The sequence below is a fragment of the Periophthalmus magnuspinnatus genome, chromosome 7 (assembly GCF_009829125.3).
Source record: "Periophthalmus magnuspinnatus isolate fPerMag1 chromosome 7, fPerMag1.2.pri, whole genome shotgun sequence".
Taxonomy (NCBI): Eukaryota; Metazoa; Chordata; class Actinopteri; order Gobiiformes; family Gobiidae; genus Periophthalmus; species Periophthalmus magnuspinnatus.
This window is the reverse complement of record NC_047132.1, coordinates 17647139-17670167: the sequence shown is the minus strand read 5'-3', so window position 1 is coordinate 17670167 and position 23029 is coordinate 17647139. Positions and strand designations below refer to the sequence as shown.

The 23029-nt window shown below is 38.3% G+C and overlaps 1 protein-coding gene across 1 annotated transcript in view; it reads left to right on the top strand.

Moving 5' to 3' along the window:
- plxnb3 (plexin B3) overlaps window positions 1-23029 on the top strand; it is a 132886-nt gene that overhangs the window by 100345 nt on the left and 9512 nt on the right. Inside the window, exons 6-29 of the mRNA XM_033969188.2 lie at window positions 6261-6389; window positions 6862-6962; window positions 7586-7718; window positions 8732-8891; window positions 11069-11177; window positions 11545-11653; window positions 12027-12143; window positions 12935-13048; window positions 13599-13689; window positions 13771-13940; window positions 14027-14178; window positions 14607-14712; window positions 14804-14940; window positions 15368-15544; window positions 15963-16128; window positions 16594-16725; window positions 16841-16954; window positions 17040-17198; window positions 17859-18010; window positions 18112-18212; window positions 19459-19676; window positions 21427-21605; window positions 22343-22409; window positions 22485-22631. Of these exons, the coding sequence (XP_033825079.1) occupies window positions 6261-6389; window positions 6862-6962; window positions 7586-7718; window positions 8732-8891; window positions 11069-11177; window positions 11545-11653; window positions 12027-12143; window positions 12935-13048; window positions 13599-13689; window positions 13771-13940; window positions 14027-14178; window positions 14607-14712; window positions 14804-14940; window positions 15368-15544; window positions 15963-16128; window positions 16594-16725; window positions 16841-16954; window positions 17040-17198; window positions 17859-18010; window positions 18112-18212; window positions 19459-19676; window positions 21427-21605; window positions 22343-22409; window positions 22485-22631 (3240 nt within the window). The remainder of the gene's footprint in view (window positions 1-6260; window positions 6390-6861; window positions 6963-7585; window positions 7719-8731; window positions 8892-11068; window positions 11178-11544; window positions 11654-12026; window positions 12144-12934; window positions 13049-13598; window positions 13690-13770; window positions 13941-14026; window positions 14179-14606; window positions 14713-14803; window positions 14941-15367; window positions 15545-15962; window positions 16129-16593; window positions 16726-16840; window positions 16955-17039; window positions 17199-17858; window positions 18011-18111; window positions 18213-19458; window positions 19677-21426; window positions 21606-22342; window positions 22410-22484; window positions 22632-23029) is intronic.

Sequence of the window (23029 nt, the reverse complement as noted above, 5' to 3'; positions counted from 1 at the left end):
TTATGATCGCCTGGTTTAGTCCTGGTTTAGCTCTAGTTAATCCTGGTTTAGTTCTCATGTAGTTCTAGTTAGTCATGTTCAGTTGTAAAATAGCCGTCCTATTTTTGTTCTCATGAAGCCCTAGTTTAGCCCTGGTTTAGCCCTGGTTTAGCCCTGGTTTAGCCCTGGTTTAGCCCTGGTTTAGCCCTGGTTTAGCCCTGGTTTAGCCCTGGTTTAGCCCTGGTTTAGTCCTTGTTCAGTGATTGTTTTAGTCCTGGTTCAGTCTTGGTTTAGCCCCAGTTTAGTTTTGATTAATATCTGATGCAGCCTTGGTCTGTTTTAGACCAATTTTAGGCTGATTCTTGATCCATTGGTATTGAAGGAGTTAATCTATATTCATTCAGACCTGGTTTAGTCCTGGTTCAGTCCTGGTTCAGTCCTGCTTGAGTCCTGGGTTAATTTTGGTTGAGTCCTGGTTGAGTCCTGGTTGAGTCCTGGTTTTAGATCTGTTTCATATGGTCTACTCCCATAAATCACTTCGGTGTATCTCATGTGTTCCTGTTAATACTGTCACAATACTAAAATTTGAACTTGATTTCTCAATACTCAATACGAAGGAATAGACTCGATATTCAGTACTGTTTCCGATCCCATGATAATATGAATATGAGTATCTAGTTTCAATACTAGTTTTAGTATAAATTAGTATATGATTTTTTATATTTTTGTGTGAATAAATTCCAGTGCAGATCCCCTGGTTTTATCTCGTGTGAAATCATGTGATATTTTCTCACCCCTCTCTTCAACACAGACTCCTCTATGTCCCAGTGATAGATGACAGTTCATAATGATCTCAGACTAATCTAACTCAGTATGGTCTAATCACTGGAGTGAGAGAGTGACACCAGTGTTTAATCCATTCTGTTCTGCGGTTATAGCCACATTATTCCACAACAATGACTAAAAGGAATCAAGCAATGCCAATAACCCATTATATTAAATATTATTATTTTGTGAATGGCCACTAGTACTGTTACTTAATAGATACTGCTTGGGTAAAATTTATATTTTTTAATGCACATTACTACTGCTATGCCAGCTACCATTCTACTACAATAATCACTACTGCCTCTGCAACTGCAACTTCCTACAACTATTGCTACTACTTCTAAAACTATTACCGCTACTACTACTGCTACTATTACTATGGTGTCTAGTTGCTGCTACTCCTACTGCTACAACAGCTATTACCACTATTATTACTACTACAGCTACTATCTCCACTACTATTATTACTACTAGCAATACTACTACATTTACAACAACTACTACATACTGTATATGCAATGCAATTTACTGTAATACATTACATACAATTTTTACCTACCATAACTACTTCTAAGTCCAAAATTAACTTCTTATTTCTAGCATGTCAAGTTCCTTCTTCTGAAAACGTCTTGTTTTCCAGTTTCCTCCATAACCGTAGCAAAAATATATATAACTTATCTCAATTTTACTATGAACCAGATTTATTGGATTAAATAAATTAAAACATTTTTGCACCAAAGCAGCTCTTAGAGTCAAAATGAAACTGCTATTTGCTTTCTGCATCTAATTATAGAGTGTTTTATCCTCTGGCAAACCAGGAAGTGTGTTGTCAGCATGCTAGCTATTGTTAGCATTACCGTGATAGCTAAAAAAGGATTTTAGGACATTTATTTGAGTTTTCTACAAATTTTCTAGATGTTTGGATTATTTCAAATGTGAAACAATTTAATTCAGAAAGCAAATTTTTTTATTTTCGTTTTTTCAAATTTGAAGCTCTTGTGGGGTGCTGGTGATTTACTGACTACTACCATTACTACTACTACTACTACTACTAGAAGACTTCTACTGCAGGATTACCACTCCTGTTTTTCTTTAATTTACACCTTGTTAAGGTCTGGCCCTGACAAAGACTTTACTTCCCAAGAGAACCCTGCAGCGATAGAAGGATTATTTCTCAGTCCAGCAACAAAATCAAATGTTCTACCATGTTTTTACAATTCTGTGGCTCACAGCAAGTATCTGGACAGTATGCAACCAGTCATTAAAGTTGCATGAGTTTACATCAAAGTGTGTGTCTATGTTTCCGGTCCCAAAGGTCTTGTATCTCCAGGCTTTGGACCAGTCTGGGGTCTTCAGCTGGTCTTGGTCTTAGTCTAGGGAGATTTGAACCAGGTTTTGGGTGGTTTCTGGAGGGGGGCTATGTGAGCTGGGGAAAGATTTTTATTGTTCTTTAATGGTTTTTGGATCATGGAGACATAGGGAGCAGGTGGGTATTTGGGGGCATTGCTAAAGGCGGATTTGTAATGAGACGAAACTAGAACAACAATCTTCGTCTGGTCAATAAATCAACATGAGAATCAATACTGGACAAAAGAGAGAATTTTGGACAAAGGATGGGGTAAACAAAGCCGTGAACCAAGTAATAATCACAGTTACTCAAGTGCACTCACAGATAAGGAGTCGAACCCACAGCCTCCTTACTGAGAGACGGGAGACAGGCTAACCACTCTGCCACAGTAACACAGGAAGGACATGCACGCTCCACTCAGAGATTAACCCACAACCTCCTTTTTGAGAAAAGTAGGAGATGGGATACCTACTCTGCCAGAGAGATCAGGATTTAACCCACAACCTCCTTACTCAGAGAAAGGAGACGGTATACGCTCATTGCCATAGTAACACAGCAAGGACACGCTTACTCCATTCAGAAAGATCAGGAGTCTAATCCACAACCTCCTCACTGAGAAGAGGAGACAGGATAACTACTCTTAGCATAACACAGGGACACTTAACTCCGAGTGTTTGAGAATCTAACCCACAATCTAAGAGACTACCAGAAAAAAAACAATAAAAAGGAAATGTCGCACATCTAAAGCAGGTCTAAACCAGAACTTAATCAGGACTCAACTAGCACTAAACAAGGAATAAACCTGTGTTGAACTAGGATAACCAGGATGCAGTGTTCCCTGACTGCACAAATGGGGAGAGTTGTCACAGGAAGGGCATCTAGTTTAAAAAAAGAGGCCCAGAAGCGTGTTTTTGTTGTCATCCGTTTCTACATGTGACAGTTATTTCCAGGAACAGTTAAGTAGGTATTTATTTGGGTTTGTTAAGTCATAGTCAGTTGTGATCATGTTCTTCCCTCTGAGCTAGACACTTCTCTTTGATTTTTTTATGATGATTGTTATAATAAATGACTCTCTTTGGTCTCCCTTTAGTCCTGGTTCAGTCCTGGCTCAGTCCTGGCTCAGACCTGAGGCCACTTCATGAGGATCATTCAGGGAAACAACAGTACAGCTTCAGGACATACACATGAGCAGTTTTTTCAGTCACAGAACGTGTAATGCTAAACAAGGGGAGGGCTCCATCTGGTGGCCATATTAAAACATTGTATCATTTTATTTGTTTATGAATTTATTTTAACTGGGACAATGTACATGAATAAACATTTATGAGCCAATGTTAGCTAAAATTAAAAAGAAAAAAAAAAGATTGACAAACACATTTAGTCAACTAAATTAGACACTTATGCACTTAAACTAAAAACTATTAATTGACTAAATCATGGCCAAAACAAAAAAACACAAACACAACTGTTAAAACACAAACACAGTCAATAGACAAAAAAAACAACTCCTCTTGGACAAATGACAGAAGACAGTGCCCTAAATTACTACAGTGTGTACATTTTTTTTTTTTTTTTTTTTATTAATAACAGATCTTTACCATAGATCCTTATGTTTTAACTCTGAGAAATGTAGATTAGGTCTATTTTTTCTTGATGCTTTTTCAGGTCTAATTTGTATCTTCTGTGAATCACATTTACAGCAATACATAGCAATAAAGAACATGAGAGTGATTTGGGCTTCTTTATCAGGCTGTAGGGTGCAGGTGAATATTGAGTTTTACTGTTGGTAAACATGTGGTCACGTATCTGGCTCATCTGTGACTTGGATGAGCGCCTGAGGGTTAAAATATTGGGTATAGTGTGAACTTAGCAAAGCCCACAGTGTTCTGGTTCTGATACATGTGTGAATAGTGGTCATTGCTGAGTGATAGAGCAATCTTCTCCTGTCCCATCCATGAATATCTGAATGGAGACAGTGTGTCTATTTAGCACTTGTTTTTCAGAAAGCGAAAAGACAACCAAATACATTTGATTTTTTTGTGTTTTTAGGTTTTCACCTGCACACAGACTGCAGATGGAAAGTAGCAGTGACTAAATCTGGTCTAAATCATCTTTTTTGTAAGATTAATGAATTTGTACATGATCCTTGACAAATAAAGAATAAAGAAAGAAAAATTTAAACATTAAAAAGAGCTATATTTTTCTATAATTTTTTAAATAACTCAATGTTCACTCAATATGATGCAATTATTTTTTTATTTGCATTTTGAAGTTAATGGTTTATGTTCTCAAATGGCAACATACATCTGTATCAGACAGGTTAGCATTTCTTGTTCTTCCGTCCCCTTCTATTCCTCCTCTTTCTTCTCCTCCTCTTCCTCCTGCGATGGGTGGTTTCTGAATCATTGGGGTGATCAGTTGGATCTTCAACATTTGGCGATGTTGGAGAACCATTTGTCACTGAGACTGTTACAATGGCGTGGTAGAAATTCTCACCAGGTCCAACACTCTGCGGTGGAGTACCAATCTCAATCTTGTACTGTTGAGTTTGGGTGTTTGGTGATAGCCCGCCATGTCTCCAGGCTTCTTCTCTGTTTTGAAGCTCTAACAAAACACTGACCTGACTTTCTTGAGACTCTTTGTCAAACTCATTTTGCTGGGTCTTAAATTTCTGTTTCCAGGCATTTGCACTCTCCAGGAGCTCTTTCCTCTCCTTCTCCCACCGCTGCTGTAATTTCTCATGTGCCTGATCTTTGTCGAGGTTAACTTCATCAAGCTCCTCCTGGATCTCAAATATTTGTCTCCAGCTCTCTTCTCTCTCCTGGAGCAGCAGCAAAAGACTCTCCCTCGCCTGCTCCTCCCGGGCATATATTTCAATCTTCTCTCGCTGGTTCACTACTTTCCACATATTAGCTATCTCCAGAAGACTTTTCCTCTCCTTCTCCCACTCCTGCTGTAATTTCTTAAGTCCCTGATCCATTCTCTGAATGACTTTATCAAACTCATGTTGTAGTTTACATTTTTGTGTCCAGGCCTCTTCCGTCTCCTGGAGCTCCAACAGAAGTCCCTCTTTGGCCTGCTGTTTCTGAGCAGATCTTTCATGCTCCTGGTTCTGGATCTCAGACTTGAGTTTCAGCATGTTTTCTCTCTCCAGGAAGTCTTTCCGTTCGTCTTCACTCTCCTGCTGCATCTCTTTCTCCATGGTCTCTAAGAAAGATTTTAGCTTCTTGACTTGTGTCCAGTCTGCAGTTAATTTTCAAACATGTTGCTCGGTTACAAAAAACATTCCATTTTGTATATATTGTTTTAGTTTGTTTGTTTTTAATCAATTTTCTTGTAGAATGCATTTGTTTCATAAATGTGAGCATTTAACTTTGTCATTAAACATTTTATTTAATAAACATCATATCCTATACATTTTAATAGGACAGCAAAATAAAAACATGAATTATGATGTTTGTAGATAACACAGACAAACTGTTGTTTCAGCCTGTACGCTAAATTTGTTTCATTTGGCAAAGAGTACTAACAGTCAATATCATCTTCAGTCAGCTTCAGTTTCTAAAGCTCTCAAATGTAAGCAGGATTTGTGGTGCTTGATGAAATAAAACTAACATTTTACTGTCAAACTGTTGTGATACACTATTTTTTTGATGTATTATTGTCCAGCATAACTTTAGATTTAATACATTTTTATTGCGTGACCGTTAGCATGTATGCTAATTCTGGTGCTAATTGCTAACGTGACGTTACGTCCAGTGGTTGTCAGTTGCCAAAATAGCCCTGATTTTCCATAGTTTGTGTTTGCTGGCTAACGCTAATTCTCCCATTGAAAATGCAGTGGAGCTAACGTAAGGGACAGTTTTCTGTTTACAAAAACTGGAAGGGTCTATATTCCTTTTTTGCTATGCAGCAGCTTTGAATTACAATTTGTCCATAGTCCCTTATGCATTTATTTAGATATAAGTAAATGTATTCTTCTGATAATCGTCTGTATGGACCCGAGCATTAAACCTCCACTTGCTCCAGCTGAAACATAAACATCAGCTTTCAGTTGTCATCCACATGACTTATTTTAACCCTTTCCTGTGTGTCTCCTTCCCAGGTGCTGGTCCATGAAAACTCCTCTGGTCACCGGTACAGCTCTGTCCCTGTTCACCCAAACAGTCCAGTCAGCGCAGACCTACTGTTGGACCAGACTCAGGAGCATGTTTATGTCCTCACACACAACAGGGTGAGTACAGGAGGACACAGGTGCAGACAGAAGCAGACAGGTGGAGACAGGAGAAGACAGGTGCAGACAGGAGAAGACAGGTGGAGACAGGAGAAGACAGGACCAGGGAAACATGCTCAACTATTAGTGGAAGTGTGTGTTTCATATTTAGAGGATTTACAGTCATTGTTTGTTTAATTTTATTCTTAAATAATTTGAATAAAAATATAGCTCTGATTAGTAGAAGTGATGGTAGCATTGGTAGAAGCAGCTGTCGCATTGGAAGTAGTACTCATGTTAGAAGGAGCAGTAAGAGTAATTGCAGAATTGTAGGCTTTACAGTTTTGTCTGAATTGAAAAATACTCCTGTACAGTTGATACCTTTTTGAAACCCTTTGTTATGGGGGGATTACACTGACATGGACCCACAGACTATATGCAATTACAACTTCTTTAGTAATTTTCTTATTGTATGTTTGTTGTTGTTTTGCAGTTGTCTAAGGTGTCAGTGTCGTCCTGTGAGCAGCGGACTGACTGTGGCTCCTGTTTGTCCATGAGCGACCCCTATTGTGGCTGGTGTGTACTGCAGGGAAGGTAAGGATTCTCAAAAGAAAAGGATTTGCCTCTGAAGTAGCATATTTTCTTGACTAAAATTAAAAGTAAAATAAAAATAAAAATTATTGTATGAATTCTGTCACTGCTGACAAGACTTGAAATTTAAATCACCATGTTACCATTTATTCTTTTGAAAATGCTATGTTAGCCAAAAACAAGACATTAACAAGTTGCATAAGTCCCCTGTTCTCTTTGCTTTTCGCGCTAAGTAACTCCCTCTTCGCAGTGCTATCAAAACACAATCAGCGTGCACATTGCAGTGTTTGTCAAGTTGTTGAGTGCAGATTAGTATCATGCTTTTGTTTATTTATGGAGAATTGGCATTTGGGAGCATTGATGATGATGATTGTGGGCTGAGCATTGGACTGAATGTTACAACTAACCGAGTGTTTGGATAGCACCCAGGAGAGATGACTAAATTACTGAAACGGGCATGGATGACATATAAAACCTCTTCAGGATGTGTTTTATGAGGAACGTTATGACATGGGAGAAAGCTGCAAAAAGTTGACTTTGCAGAATACCCCCCTCTTTAATCTTTTCTATGTACACTTCCCCTGGTCTCTACTCCTCCTAATCCTCTCTCATATTTGTTTCTGCAGATGCACCCGGAAACATCAGTGTGAGCGCCACCTACAGCCCAACCACTGGCTCTGGAGCTTCGGCGCAGCTGACCACTGTGTGAGAGTGGAGAGACTGCAGCCAGCTAATCAGAGCAGAGATACACAGACAAAGGTAATGCAAAGAATGTAGAAGCTTTTGGATTGCTAATGGCTATTGGATCATTGAGAAGCAGATGGGGAGTGGGATGGGGAGGCATATTTTAATGAATGGGAAATACTGCAAAGAATTGTATTTGTAATTATTATGATGTTTTAATTATTTATTATTTTAGGATTTCGACAGAAATAGTTGTAGTAGTGTATAAATTAAACATTTGAATAACTAATAATGAAGTTACCTGCTGAGTTATAGAACAGTTACATATGGAAAGTTTGGGCATGATAACTAGGGCTGCAATTAACGATTATTTTAGTAGTTGAATAGTCACTGGGTACATTTACATGGACAGTATCTGAAGAACAGGTGGTGACATGTGTCAGTCTGTGGGGTTTTAGAGTAACTGGTCTATTTGTATCTGGAAGACAAAATACAATGAACATTTTTGTCTTTGTCACACTAGTTTGCCCTTTTTTGCATAATTTTCCATGTCAAAACCTGCACAGGTTTGAACAATTAGAAAGAAATCCAATTTCTCACTCATTGAAAAAAAATTACTAATTCCAAAAATCAGATAAGGAAAAGATTTATGGTGTAAATATAGCCCGAGGTAAATTTTTTGATTAGTCGTCTAGTAAAGCGGTTATTTTGTATTGCATGTTGAGATTTTTTAAACACATTAGCAACCAAGTAAATGTTAAAATATGGACACTGAAGGCTTCTAGGTAAAGATTTTTTGACAGAAGTGTATTATTCATGAAATTCAGAAAATTGTTTACTATTTTTTGACATTTTGATTTAGTAATGCCTATGTCTTTGTTATGAAAAGGTAATTTTGTTTGTGTTTTAGAGTCTGCATAGTCCAGATAACGATTATGATTATCAAAATACAACTATGATTATTTTTTTTATAGTTGACTAGCCATGGTTAGTTGATTAAGCATTGCAGCCCTAATGACTAAATGTTTTTTGTGAATAATTTAATAATAATCTGTCATAATGACAACCCTATCTTGCTGTGATTCCAGGTGACTTTATCCGTGTTGGAGCTCCCCTCCCTAATGTCGTCCGAGTCGCTCTCATGTGAGTTTGGACAGCTGGCTCCAAGCCCTGCCCATATCACAGGAAATACTGTCACTTGTCAATCACCTGAGCCCCACCTCCTAGAAGCCACACCCCCAGGAACAGGTGAGCAACTGCAAAACAATTTTCTTGAGAGAATGCAGACTGTTTACATGCAATTATTAACTTATTAACTGTAGGGATATTTGCATAATTTTCATTCATTTTTATAGGGAAAGCCTAATGAGAGTACCAGACTCTCTTTTTCATGAGAACCCTGTTTAGATAATACAAACAAAACAACAACTGCATGGGTCCATTTAAAACATTAAAAACAGGTGCTGGTGTGACTATAAATGTCATATCCAGATTATTAAATTGTAGTAGAGGCACCAATATGTCCAGTTTGCATGACATCCTTGAAATCTATTTCATTTTGGGAAGTAAAATAATCTTCTAATAAGCTTCTTTTTCCCTCATTTCAGTTCTAGTGCCGCCAGACATCTTACCCAATCATCTTTAAATCTGTCAACTGTACAAATCATTGTAGGAGTGAAGACGTTTCACTGCTCATCCAAGCCTCTTCTTCAGTTCTGGTCAGATTGCTAGTGGACACTGCCTTATATGTATCTGAAGGGAGGGGCTAACTACACTGAAACTGTAAACAGCTATTGTCTCCAGTTTCAGCCTTGATGACCCTATTCAACCTGTAATGGCCATCTATTGTTCTCTTTGTTCCTGTTTGTTTTGGGTCTGACGATAGAGTTGTAGATCAGTGAGAGCTTATGTCTCAGGCCCCTATTCCTGTTTAAGGAAGGATTGTTTATCCTAACAAAAATAACTTCTTTAGCTCCCCTCTCAAATGTTTTTTTTCTGGCTAAGATCTGAACTTGACTGTCTTCAAAGGAGTGGTTAGTGGCTTTGAGATGGAGATGTACAATGGGCTGGGATTCAGAGGAGCTCTCTCGCTGGTGTTGGTACATTCTCTTATGGAATGGCTGTTTAGTTTCTCCAGTGTAATGCTCAGTGCACTCTTCAGTGTGTCTGAAAAACTTCAGACAATTTTTGGACAGTATTTTTTCCTCAAACCTACAAACACTTTTAAGACAGAAACTGGTTCACCCAAAGGGCAAAACCCTGAGCCATAAACAAAGTAATGTAGTCTACTCCATTCAGTGTAGTAAAGAGTGCAGTGAATCCTTCCTTAAACAGGAATGGATCCTATCTACATCTACAACTCTATCATCAGACCCAAAACAACAGAAACAAAGAGAACAATAGGTAACCATTACAGGTTGAATAGGGTCATTAAGGCTCAAACTGGAGACAATAGCTGTTTACAGTTTCAGTGTCATTAGCCCCTCCTTTCAGATACATATAAGGCAGTGTCCACCAGAAGAAGAGGCTTGGATGAGCAGCAAAACGACTTCACTCCTACAACAATTTGTACAGTTGACAGATTTAAATTTTGTCTTTTGCTATCTAGCTAGAATTAAATACCAGGAAGAAGAGGTGGGTTTTCAGTCTAGTCTTAAACTGCATTAAAGACTAAATAATGGGTAGCTAGTAATGGACATTTAGGATCAAGGTCATCAGCTCCTGTGGATCTTTTTCGGTCTATGGAGCAGAGTGCATCTAAGACCTAAAGAGAAAATCTTCAACATAATCAGGATCAGAAGGATCACAATTATTATTCAAAACATCACACGGAGAGATAAAATGTCTGTATTAAAAGCATCATATATTTCTTCTTTAGATTAGAATAGCTGAATCCAATAAAATATCAGTTGGTAATCCTTTCTATAATTAAACTTGCAATTTATGTGTTGAACCAAGGACTGTTACAGTTTTTCATAATTTTTTATTTTTTCACAACAAAAAACTTGATTTCATCATTTTCAATATTGATTTCCTTATCACTTATTTTATTTGATAGACAGGTTTCGGAAAATATAAATACATCTGGATCTATTTTGATTTCCTCAGACTTTAATATAATCTAATTTAGATATGATACTATGTGTATTCAGATGTATGATTCCCAGTCCCTTCCTTGTTTTTTGCATATCAAATAGACCTGACTGTTTAGGGACACTAAACTGAGATTGACAGGAATCAATTTGTGCACTATGACATTGGATATGTCTGCACAATTGGACAGTGTCTGAGGATGATCTTATTCAGTGAAGTAATCTATAGTAACTTAAAAAAATCATGACAGTAAACTGTGATGTAGTGCTAACTCTCAGTGCTAACTTACAGATATCAGTCACATGAATGACTCCTCCTCTTCTCTTCTATAGATCACATGATCCTTCCGGTGGCTGTGAAGTTTGGGAACGTGACCATCACCACAGGAAACATGACCTTTTATGACTGTGGGGCTGTGAGCCACCTCAATCGGACCTCACAGTAAGAACTGAATTTATAGAACTGTATACATCTCAATATTGTTGAATAGCAGTGATTTAGTGATTTAACAGTAATTCCCACCAAGACGTTTTGAGTCATTGCTTTTGTAAGTGTTTTCTGGACAGACATTCACAAGTTCTACCGGTCATATCCTTGGGCAAGACACCTCACTCCGCTTGTCTTTATGATTGTTTATAAAGATCATATAAAACTGTCTTGTAGGAGTAGTCTCATTTTGATATGCTCTGAGAATTTTGAAGTTGCAATCTGACTTTAGTGATAAATTACATCTTTTATTATATCCATTCATAGCCTTTAAATCTGTTGTAAACGCATGGATTAATCCTTTTTTTTTTTTTTTCCCCAGATGCCTTTCATGTGTGTCCAGTGTATGGGGGTGTAACTGGTGTCCTCTGGACCAGCTCTGCTCTCACAGCTCCAACTGTCCTCACCATCACACTATACTCAACCACAGAGTAAGTGTATATTTAACTAGATTAGGATCAATACTGTGGACAGTATTGCTGGGTTCAGATGATATCACAACATTCTATAGCCCAATATTATTTAACACAGATTGAGGAAGCTAAAATTTGTTCTTGTGTTTAGTCAATCAAAGAAATAAGTAGGTACAACTTTTGTGCATTTACCTTTTGAATATTTCATGGCAGAGTACATTGTAATCAATAGGGAAAACTGGTTCTTGCCCCCATTTGGGAATATGACATCATCACATGGTAGAATCTGAAAACCACCAATACCACATCTACAATGATAATATAAAAAAATGAAGACAAGCCAGGAAATATTTGTAGTCTGAACAGTATTTCCTTTGTTTCATATTCCCAGGACTCAGAAGGCCCATCCTCCTGCCCCTTGGTGTACGCTCTCCAGAGTCCAGCTCTTGTCCCGATGGGCCTCTCCACCACAGTCGTTCTACTGGGGAAAAACCTGGACATTTATACGGTCAGATACTCACAAATCCCGCTATTCAATGTTTTTACTACTATTAGGTTTCTTTTAGTGTCCTTCCATAAATCTCATCTTATAGTGTTCGTCTAGGCCTCCCGTTTAGGATAACCTCCTCCAACTGTAGTAAAGGCCAGGCAAATTGTGTGGTGTGGTAGGACACGGTGGAAACATAAGGAACTTTAAGGCCCTGTATCTGATTATTCTGACCAAAATATGTCTTGCCCCAGTACAGATACATTGTATAAGCAGGTCTTGAGGTCAAAATAAGTCTACTGTGTGCTATTGGCATCTAATTATAAAGCGTTTTATTCTCCAATAATGAGGAAGTGTTTTAGCATGCGAGTTGTTCTTAGCTTTTCTGTGGCAGCAAAACTCTGCACTGGTTTCTGAGAGCAAGTTACAAGAGCTTATAAACTCATCTCAGTGAATGATTAGGATGTTTGGAACGCATAAGTTTTTGACATTATTAAGAAATATTTGGTACAGTGCCTTTACATTTATAGACCATAAATGCTTTTACACAGACAAATTCCATTAACGCACAAAGGGCGATAATGGAATAGCAGCAGCTCATAACATTTTACAACACAAAGAGCCAGAACTCCCACAAAAAATATGGTTTCAGCTAGTATTTTTATTTATTTTTTTAATCACATTTTGAATGTAAATTAAACTTTTTTGTCAATTTAAGTGGCACGTTCTCAATCTGGACACATTTGACCTTATCATCACATTCACATCTTTTAGTTTGTTATTGTTAATATTGCTCCTGTATTTCTCTCTAGGATAAGGCAGATTACATGTGTGTGGTGGAAGTTAAAGGAGTCCAGTTCAACCTGTCAGCTTCAGTGCAGAAAACAGACGACCACACCCACACCTTCACCTGCACCCCCCACCAGGTAAACCACTTTTACAAAGACTTTAAACCCACATTTAACCCACATCGTTGTTGTACTGTCTATCTTTATAGCTTGATTTGACTGACTACTATTAATTATTGTTTAATTAAAATATTACTCAATCAAGACTTCAATGTATGGGTCAAAACTAAACAAACACTAAGGTGTTTAGTGTTTGGCTGTTCCAGTTTTGCGCTTGGGCAAGGCACTGTACATTACATCACAGTATTTGAGCTTCTTATAAATTTAAATAACCAAATTGAGTACCATTCTATAATAACTACTCCTTAATTAGCCTTAATAAAGCATGAAGTATATTCATAAGAAATATTCAGGCTTAGTAATTACTTAATTAAGGGGTTAGGATATGAATTAAGTAGTTACTAAGCCTGAATCATTCTTAATAAATGATTTGTTCATCATTACTTAAGTATGTTCATGCTTTATTAAGACTATTGAAAATGTAGTCACTATAAAATGTTACCGACATTGCAGTGTGCTAATTAGATTCCCATAAAAAAGTTTTTTTGGTGACACCATCAATCTGTAGTTTCAGTTTGAAGTGTCGGAACTGCAGTATTCAGCAGCAGTTTATTTGCGACGAGGACAGCGACGCATCGATGCCTCCCCAGGACTCACACGTAAGAACAAGATTTCATAAACAAAACACTGAAATGACTGGAACACCAAAATTTAAGTTCTCCTGTTCCTTCTCTCTCCAGTGCAGCTCTATGACTGCTCGGCTGGTCAATCAGATTGCTCCCAGTGCAGAGCCGTGCCCCCAGAGTACGGGTGTGTGTGGTGTCCAGGAAGTCCCACCCCCAGCTGTGTCTTCAACCAATCATGTTCAAGCGCTGCATCTGACACCTGCCCTCCTCCACACATCACTCAGGTATCTACAGTGTTTACAAGCCCGAATGAGAGTGCTGGATTTCTTTTTCTCTAATATCGCTGTGTGTCCTTCTGTCGTTCTTGTAGATTGTCCCTGTTACCGGGCCACTAGAAGGCGGTGTACTAATCACTATAACAGGGTCAAATCTCGGTATGAAGTTTGAAGATGTGGAGGGAGGAGTTTCTGTGGCGGGAGTGGACTGTGTGGCCAAGGCTGAAGGATATCACATCTCTACCAGGTAAGGACAAAACTAAACCAGAAAGAAACAGACTAAACCAGGATAAAATTAAGAATAAATCTGGACTAAACCAGGGTTAAAGCAGGGCCAAACCAAGTCTAAACCAGGGTTAAACCAAAACTAAACCAGGACAAACAAAAACTAAACCAGGATGAAACCAAGATTAAATCTAAACAAAACGGGAGCTATACAAGGTCTAAACCTGGACTAGCCAATCGCATTAATTTTATCCTATTTAATTATTTTCAAAGTTTATGTTAACTAAAATACTTGCCTATTTTTAAATTTTAATTGATCATTTAAATATGTGTAACATTGTTTGTTAGGACTGAACCAGGACTAAACCATGACTAAACTAAGACTAAATACATGTGTCAGTGATGAATACTATATATTGTATACAGTGAATGTGTGTTTTTTTATCTAAGGGTGGTGTGTGAGCTGCAGCCCAGTGAAAAACCAAAGAGAGGTCCAGTCCTGATCAGGGTGGGACCAAGTGCATCTGGGCGCTCTACTCAGGAATTCACTTACCAGGTTATAATATATTTTCATATGCTCAATGTAAACAATACTATTTCAAACTTTTGTGAATATCTACTTAAATGCTGTTCCGTGACCTTATTAGGACCCTCAGTTGTTGGGCCTGGTCCCAGATAAAGGGCCCATCTCTGGGGGAACTCGACTCACCATCAGGGGGCGACAGCTGCTCACGGGGCAAGCATCTGACCTCCAGGCCTTTGTGGGACAGCAGCCCTGTTTCATGTGAGTCAGTCCACTGTTTGATCTCTACAATGGTCCATTATGTTCTAAAATAGTTTGGTGATAAAGTCAGATTGAGATAGTTTGAACATTTAGAGGAGTGGTAATGAAAATATGGGGAGAAGGAGGCTGAGATTAGAGCTGCAAAGAACAAGGAGGTCTAGAGGAGGACCAAGATGTTTAGATTCAGGACCAAGATGTTTAGATGCAGTGAGCAGAGCTGCTTACCTGGTGTACCTCTTCAAGAAGAATGTACCTCAAACAAACTAAGTGAAAACGTTTGAGTGATTGCTTGAAAATGTATGAATATGTAATTTTGGCATTCTAATGATAGGACACATATATTCCCCCAGGTCTTGTATCATTGTTCATTCTTGATTTTTTAAATCTAAACTTTATGCCCCTCTGTGCACCCTGTCCCATATGTCAGAGTGGAGGAGGTGACGGATTCGCAGCTGGTGTGTCAGACTGGAACCTCAAACAGAACCGGGGGAGCCTCTGTGTCCGTGTTCTTTGGGAAAGCGGAGAGAATGGTCCCAAATGGAGCCTTTAAATACATGGACGACCCAGTGGTCACAAGAGTGGAGCCAGGAGAGAGCTACCAGGCGTAAGACATCACTGTTTTTAGATACATGAATATACGTTACATAATAATTTTATTATAGCAAATGAAAAATTCTGTTCTATCAAATGGACAAAGGTTTTGTAGTACCATAGTAATAATATTAGTGGCAGTATATAGTTATTCATATCTCTACTGTCACTAACTGTATAACAGTAATGCTTTATAAATAGATATAGAAATAGCTGTGGTAGTAGTTTGTATTTGTTCACAAATACTGAATAAATATTCTGACCTTCTGGACTTAAAACTAAAAGTAATTAATTGTAATTATTGTAATGTATTGTAATTAAATACTGTATGTTGTTTAAATATACTCAGAAATCCTACATCCTTCCAAAATATGTTTGATGATATCGTTACAAAAAAAAAAATCTCATTCAGATCTGTTGTATTTTTTCAGTGGAGGCAGAATGCTGCTGGTAGAGGGCAGTAACCTGGATGTGGTGCAGCGCCCCCTGGTGGTGGTGTGGGTGGAGCCAGAGACACAAAGAGAAGTGAGGAGGAAGAGGAGGAGACAGGCTTTACTTAATGCCAAACAGCAGGGCTTCAACAGCTCTGTTACTACGGTGAGAAGCACCACCAGTGATTTTTATTTCAATACCAAGTAATACTATGGCAAGTATTGCAATATTAATCCAATACCAATATCAAGAATTTCACCATATGGTATAGAGGATATTATTATTCTAGCTCCACCCCAGTGTGACCTGATTTGAAAATTAAATATATGTACTGATACACAAATTTTAAGTATGCATGAGATATTTTGCTATCAATCCACCCATCACTTGGTGTTTTTTTTTTATTTATTTATTTTTTGCAGTAAACTTTTAGTGTTATGTAATTTTAAGCAATCAAGCTTGCAATAGACAATATATTGAAACAAGTCAGAAATATCTTGGAGCGGGTTAAATAATTTAGGCCTCCTGTAACCTGTTACATCACAGCATCAATTACACTACTAAACAAGTCATTATTAATCATTTCAACTCCTTTTTAAATGTTTGCTCTATTTGTTTATGTTATTGTAGGTGTCAGAATTGTGCGTCCCGGAATCCGCCACCCAGATGTCCTGCCCAACCCCTAAAGTGTCCCCTCAGTTCAAAGTGAAGGGACTGTGGTTCCAGTTGGACAATGTCAGAGTGCACTACGAAACCATCAAGGTACTGGCATTGGTATATTTGTCCTTCTTTAGCAAATCTATACTAATCTGATTAAATTAAAATAATAATGATAATACAAATTTCTATACACTAATTGTGACAAAACTTGTTTTAGGACAAAAAAAGCAAAAGTTTTGTATACTACCCAAATCCAGAGCTGTATCCACTGAACAGGGATGCTCCGGACACACCGTACAGATTCAAACCTGGAGGAGTAATCGCAGTGGAGGTACATAGTCCTTCCTTATAATGCAGTACAGTGTAACATCCTGGTTGGTTTTATGACTGGTTTGATGTTTGTGTTTTTTATCCAGGGACAGCACTTGACCAGGGCCATGTCTCGTGAGGAGGTGAGAGCGCGTTTGGGGGATCAGGAGTGTGAGGTGAAGACTTTGGACGACACCCATCTGTACTGTGAGCCCCCAGAGGCACAGCCAAACAGCCTGGACCACAATGACCTGCCCACACTCAAGGTAACAACACAACATATAGGACAATTGATTGTACAATGTATGTTTGAGTAATCCTGGTATAGTCGTCTGTCTACATCTCCAAAGCTCAAAATGTCCTGTTCCACCTTGTGATGTCATGTAGCGGTAGTTAACATTTACCTTTAATCTTTAGTTCAGTATAGACTGGCCACATCACAAGGTGTAACAGAATGTTATCAGTTTAAGAGTAGAACTAAAATAATATGCAGGGTTTGTGTGTTAAAAATGTGTGACTGAAACAAAACAGGTATTTTTTGATAAGGAAATAACATTATAATATAGATCAGAAAATAGCATCATATGGGCCCTTTAACATTTAATTATTTCGAAAAGGCTTTGAGAAAAACGTAGATAAAATGTTCCTCCTGCCTGCCTGCACTTTAGCTTCATAGGATTATTATTTAGGTATTAATGCAGAAGGTAGGTTTACTATATTGTGAATGGACAAGAATGTTCATAAGTTTTTCGTCACATTAAATTTGTAATGCTTCGTCACAAATTATTGCAACTTTAAGATTTGACATTTGGTATTGTATTTTTCTTATTTTTTAGAGATAGCATGAATTGTATGGTTAGTGACAGATTTGTTGAAATTAGTAGATTGATCTCGTCTCACCTAACCCTCTCTCGTCTCTGTCCCAGGTGCTGATGGGTAATCTAGAAGTGGACCTTGGTTTGGTCCAGTATGATTCAGACTCTCCTCTCCCGCCTGTCCCGCTGGCTGCTCAGATCGGACTAGGAGCTGGAGCTGCTGTTATCATCCTGTCTGTGCTGGTGGTCATCCTCATGTACAGGTACTGGGCTACTATGCAAGCCATTCTGTATTATTGTGCTTATATCATTTTGCATTGATGGAATCTTGCTTTCTTTGTTTTAAATACATTTTATTTTCCAGGAGGAAGAGTAAGCAGGCTCTGAGGGACTATAAGAAAGTTCTGCTACAGCTGGAGACTCTGGAGATCAATGTGGGAGACCAGTGCCGCAAAGAGTTCACCGGTAATAACTATAGACTCAGTCACATCTTTGTAATGGTCATAAAATCTTCTCTATGTAGCCAACCAACTTGAATGCAGCTATTGTTTAAACCTCATTTAAACTACACTACTCATCACATCAGAGCTAGTGTTGTCAAAAGTATAAAAAATCAGATACTAATCAACACTAAAACTAGTATCAAAATTATATACTTTAAACAGGTATCAATACTAAAAAAGTCACATCAGCAGGATAGAAATAAACCTTTGAACATCTTGAGCTGTATCAGAACTAAGAGACTAGTATAGACCCATGGACCACTATGGACCCTAGATTACACAGATATAAGGCCACATGGTATTATAAAAGACAGTACTGCTGCTGAAAATGTCAGTATCGAGTTTGTTCCTTAGTATTGAAGTTGAATTTACAATTTTAGTTTCGGGACAACACTAATCAGGGCGGAATCCAACTGGCAAATGTAGCCCCTCTTTCTATAGACTGAATCATAAGTTAGTTGTACTGTTTTCCATCCTTATACAATATTTTTTATTCATTTCAATGTGAATATGAAATGCCAAAGCCAAAGAGACAAAAATCATAAAGCTTAACGTTTAACTTCCTCTGCTATCACTGCTTAAAGCTTTGATGCTCAACTTTTTTAGTAAAAGAGTACTTTTTCTTCCTGGAATATATTGTAAAACAGCTTGATACATTGCCATGTTACATTTTCGGATGATAGGGGTTTTGCATGTAACTACAAATAAGATAAGAAGCTTGCAGGTAACAGTTTATACCCTTGTGGTTTTAAGTGTGACTCTAGCTGTTCACATTCTCCTTTTGTAATGCTCCAACACCTAGATTTTTTTCTATTGAATTTGAATTGCAATTTAGAGCTGTAGTCCTTTAGTTCATTATTCAAGTAATCATTTTATTTATATTATAAGGATTTATATGGGGCAACAGCAGAAAAAAAGAGTTAGTTTAGTTTTGGTATGTAAAAGTCAGCTTAAACTCATAATTCACAAACTGAACTTGTCTTTATATAAACACACTGTCTTCTACCCCTTTTTCTGCATATAGTTGTTTTTTGCGTGAACTCTCGTGCAGCTGTAGTCTTGTGAGTATAGTTTGAAATAGTTTTGAGAGCTTTTGCCACGTCCCCTTTTAGTTGACTAGCTGTTGTCAGGACATGTCTTTAGTTGACCCAGTATTTCTTTAGTCCACTACAACCCTATTCCAATCTATGTACTTTTGTCTCCTCAAGACCTGATGACGGAGATGATGGACCTCAGCAGTGACGTGGGAGGACCTGGAGTACCGTTACTGGACTACAAGACATACGCGGAGAGAGTGTTCTTTCCCGGGCAGCAGGGGGCACCGTTGAGCCGCCAGTTAGACCTGCCAGAGTCTAGGAGGACCACAGTGGAGCAGGGCCTACAGCAACTCAACAACCTGCTCAACAACAGGCTGTTTCTAACCAGGGTAAGAAGGAGCAGACAGGAGTAGACCCAGAGGAGCAGACGGGAGTAGAGCCAGAGAAGTAGAAACAAAGGAGCAGAGACAAAGGAGAAGGGCCAGAGGAGCAGACAGAGGAGCAGAGCAAGAGGAGCAGACAGGAGCAATGTTCCCTCTAATTTTTCACGAGTCTGAGCAAACACACAAACTGTGAGCGACATCAGACGTGCGCACTGTGGTCATGCTGCATCACATCCGTCCAAGTTAAATGGTTTATTAAAAGAATCAAATTACCGCATTTACATTTCTGTTATAAGACTTTTAATTAAGTGCTTTAGCCACTTATACAATGAAAATGACAAATATCTTGCTCATGACCTGTGTAGTATGTTAATGCTATTGGAAGTATAAATATTTAATTTTAACTATGGCAAAACATGAGCTTCCAACCAAACTAAGCCAACTGTAAACTCCAATGTTGAAAACACACTTAACATTTTTATCATAAAGCTCTGACTTGTATTATGAGTATAAGCCAATGTGTGAAGCTTTTACTGTGCACTGAGTGAGATTGTCCTACTGTGTCTGGGGGACAGTCCGGTAACTCTTTTTCAGTAAATGACACGATCCTTTGATTTTTACAACTCATAAAATAGTGACAGTTTCAATGACCAACACACACTGAGAGGAATCTGTATCTGCACACCCAGCTGCTCTATTACTGTACATTTACATATCATATCAAAACACAATATATATAATGTGTATTTGTATATAAAATATAGTCAAAACGAGTGGTATGGGTCAAAATAAATATATATTTACAAACCACACACTGCAAACAATGAACAAACACACACTGGAAACTAAGAACACACTGTACATGATTGTACAGTGGGACAGTCATTCTGTGACAGTGGCTCAGTGGTTAGAGGTTGGAGGATCGAGTCCCGCTCGGCGCAGATTGGCATTAGCTAATGCTAATGATTACGAATGATATATTTGACCCACAATTAAGTCAATAGCAGAATAAACCACGCTTACCGATCAGGAACAGCATCCAGTCCATCAGCACATAAGGTCCTCTGCTCCCGAGTCCACCATGAGATCTTCACTCGGTTCCACGAGCCGCTCCGGGTCCGAGATGCCTCTAGTTTAACTTGTACAAACATCCACAGTGTCCTCGGTCGCGTACTTCCTTTGTTTTGTCCGTTTCGTCATGTTTAAAACGCAAAACTGCTACAAAACAGTACGTAACAGTGCGCCCGAGGGCGGGCCGTGGGAACGTTAAGGGGTTAAACACTTAGCATCATTAGCATCATTAGCATCATTAGCATCATTAGCATCATTAGCATCATGAGCATCATTAGCATCATGAGCGAGTTTTCACGCCACATCGGCTAAAACTCTGGTAGCGGCGCATGAGGAGCCTGTCAATGACGTGGATAAGCTGCGCAAATACGTATGTGAATCACATAATTGTCTGGAGCAGCTCGTCCCGGTCACACTCACTGACTCACACTGAAAAATAGCGCAGAATGAATTGTTGTGTGTTTATTTTATTTTCAATTCCGGTTCGATTTTTTTGTGCGCAGCGCAGATTTTCTGTGCGCGGAGACCGTGTCAGCAGTGCGCAATTGCGCACGCGCGCAGCTTAGAGGGAGTAGTGCCAAATAAATATGGGTGGAATGATACTAAGTTTAGAGTTAATGAAACATGAATCCTACTGTAAGCAAAGATTTAGACATTCATATTTTAATGTTTTGGTTCATTTCAGTTCATCCACACACTGGAGGCTCAGCAGGGCTTTTCTCAGAGGGACAGAGGTTATGTGGCCAGTCTCCTCACGATGGCGCTACACGATAAGCTGGAATACTTCACAGAGGTGATGAAGAGTTTACTGCAGGACCTGGTGCAGCAGTACGTGGCCAAGAACCCCAAACTCATGCTCCGACGGTACGACAACTGACTGTTTTTTCACACTGTATTAATACCTCCAGAACACAAGTATGCTAATTGATTTTGAATGTGCCTAATTCATTGAAACTGATTCAATATATCAACACCCAGTTTCAAAGTATATTGTCTTGACTAAAGCAAAATACCAACACCATCTAGTGGCACAAAATAGTATTACAAGATTGTCAGGCTGTTAAAGTAAAAAAGCATATGTAAATTAATTTGCAATTTTTAGTATTAGTAGTAATATACCGTTTTAACTCTTTGCTTCCCAATGCCAAAAATTTTGGACATAATGACTTAATATCATATACGGGCACCCTTACATGTTAGCTTACAATGCAAGACAGATAAAAAAATAACTGAGAACCAAATAATTAAAAACAAAATATCAGTGCAAGTATAAGTGCATTCATCTCAGCTTTTTGTCTTGGCCATTTATGATTATAACTATTGTTGTTCAACTGATGATAACAAAAGAATTGGTGAACATAGAACATTTAAAACAAAAAAAAAATAATAGAAACTTTCCTTTGGCATACACATTTACATTTTACTGCAGCATTTTTTTCTGTGGGACAGAAAAGTTGTTGAAAGTAAGCCAAAACTCTGGCAGGTAGAGGTTGGTTTTACAAAAAGGGCTGGCAATTTAATGGCAAGTTAATTGTAGTAGCAGTATTAGCAGTAGTAGTAGGAGTAGTATTATGAAGTTCTAATATCTCTTCTTATTCCAGGACGGAGACAGTAGTGGAAAAGATGTTGACGAACTGGATGTCCATATGCTTGTACTCCTTCCTCAAGGTAAATTCTTATCCCCCATAGAATTCTCAGTATTCCATGTTTTCCTAGTTCTAAATGGACTTATTTTCCCTTCAGGATGTGGCAGGAGAGCCTCTGTACATGCTCTATCGGGCCATAAAGTACCAGGTGGATAAGGGGCCTGTGGATTCAGTGACAGGGAAAGCCAAACGCACTCTAAACGACAGTCACCTGCTCAGAGAGGACATCGAGTACTCTGCTATGGTAACGACTCAGGGACAGTATTTTTATTCTGGAACATTCTAGCCTAAGTAGGGGGCTGACTCTCCATCAGAAACAGACACAGTATATCAAAAATTACAATCTAAAAACAATATGAAAAGAATAATAATAAAAATCCTAAAAATAATAGCAAAAAATATACAGTTAATGGTCCTATATTACACAAAATGGATTCTTATCAGCTTTAAGCCATGTTAGTTGTTACCTCATCAAAAACATACCTGGAGTTGTGTTTTGTTTCATTCACACATGTTTGAGTAACTCTTTATTATTAGTGTATCTGTATTTGTTTAGTAGAGATGGGCAATTCCAGAGCTGAAATTATCCAAATGATTCTAGTGAAGGTGTATGGAGTTTAAAAACACAATGGAGAACTTCCT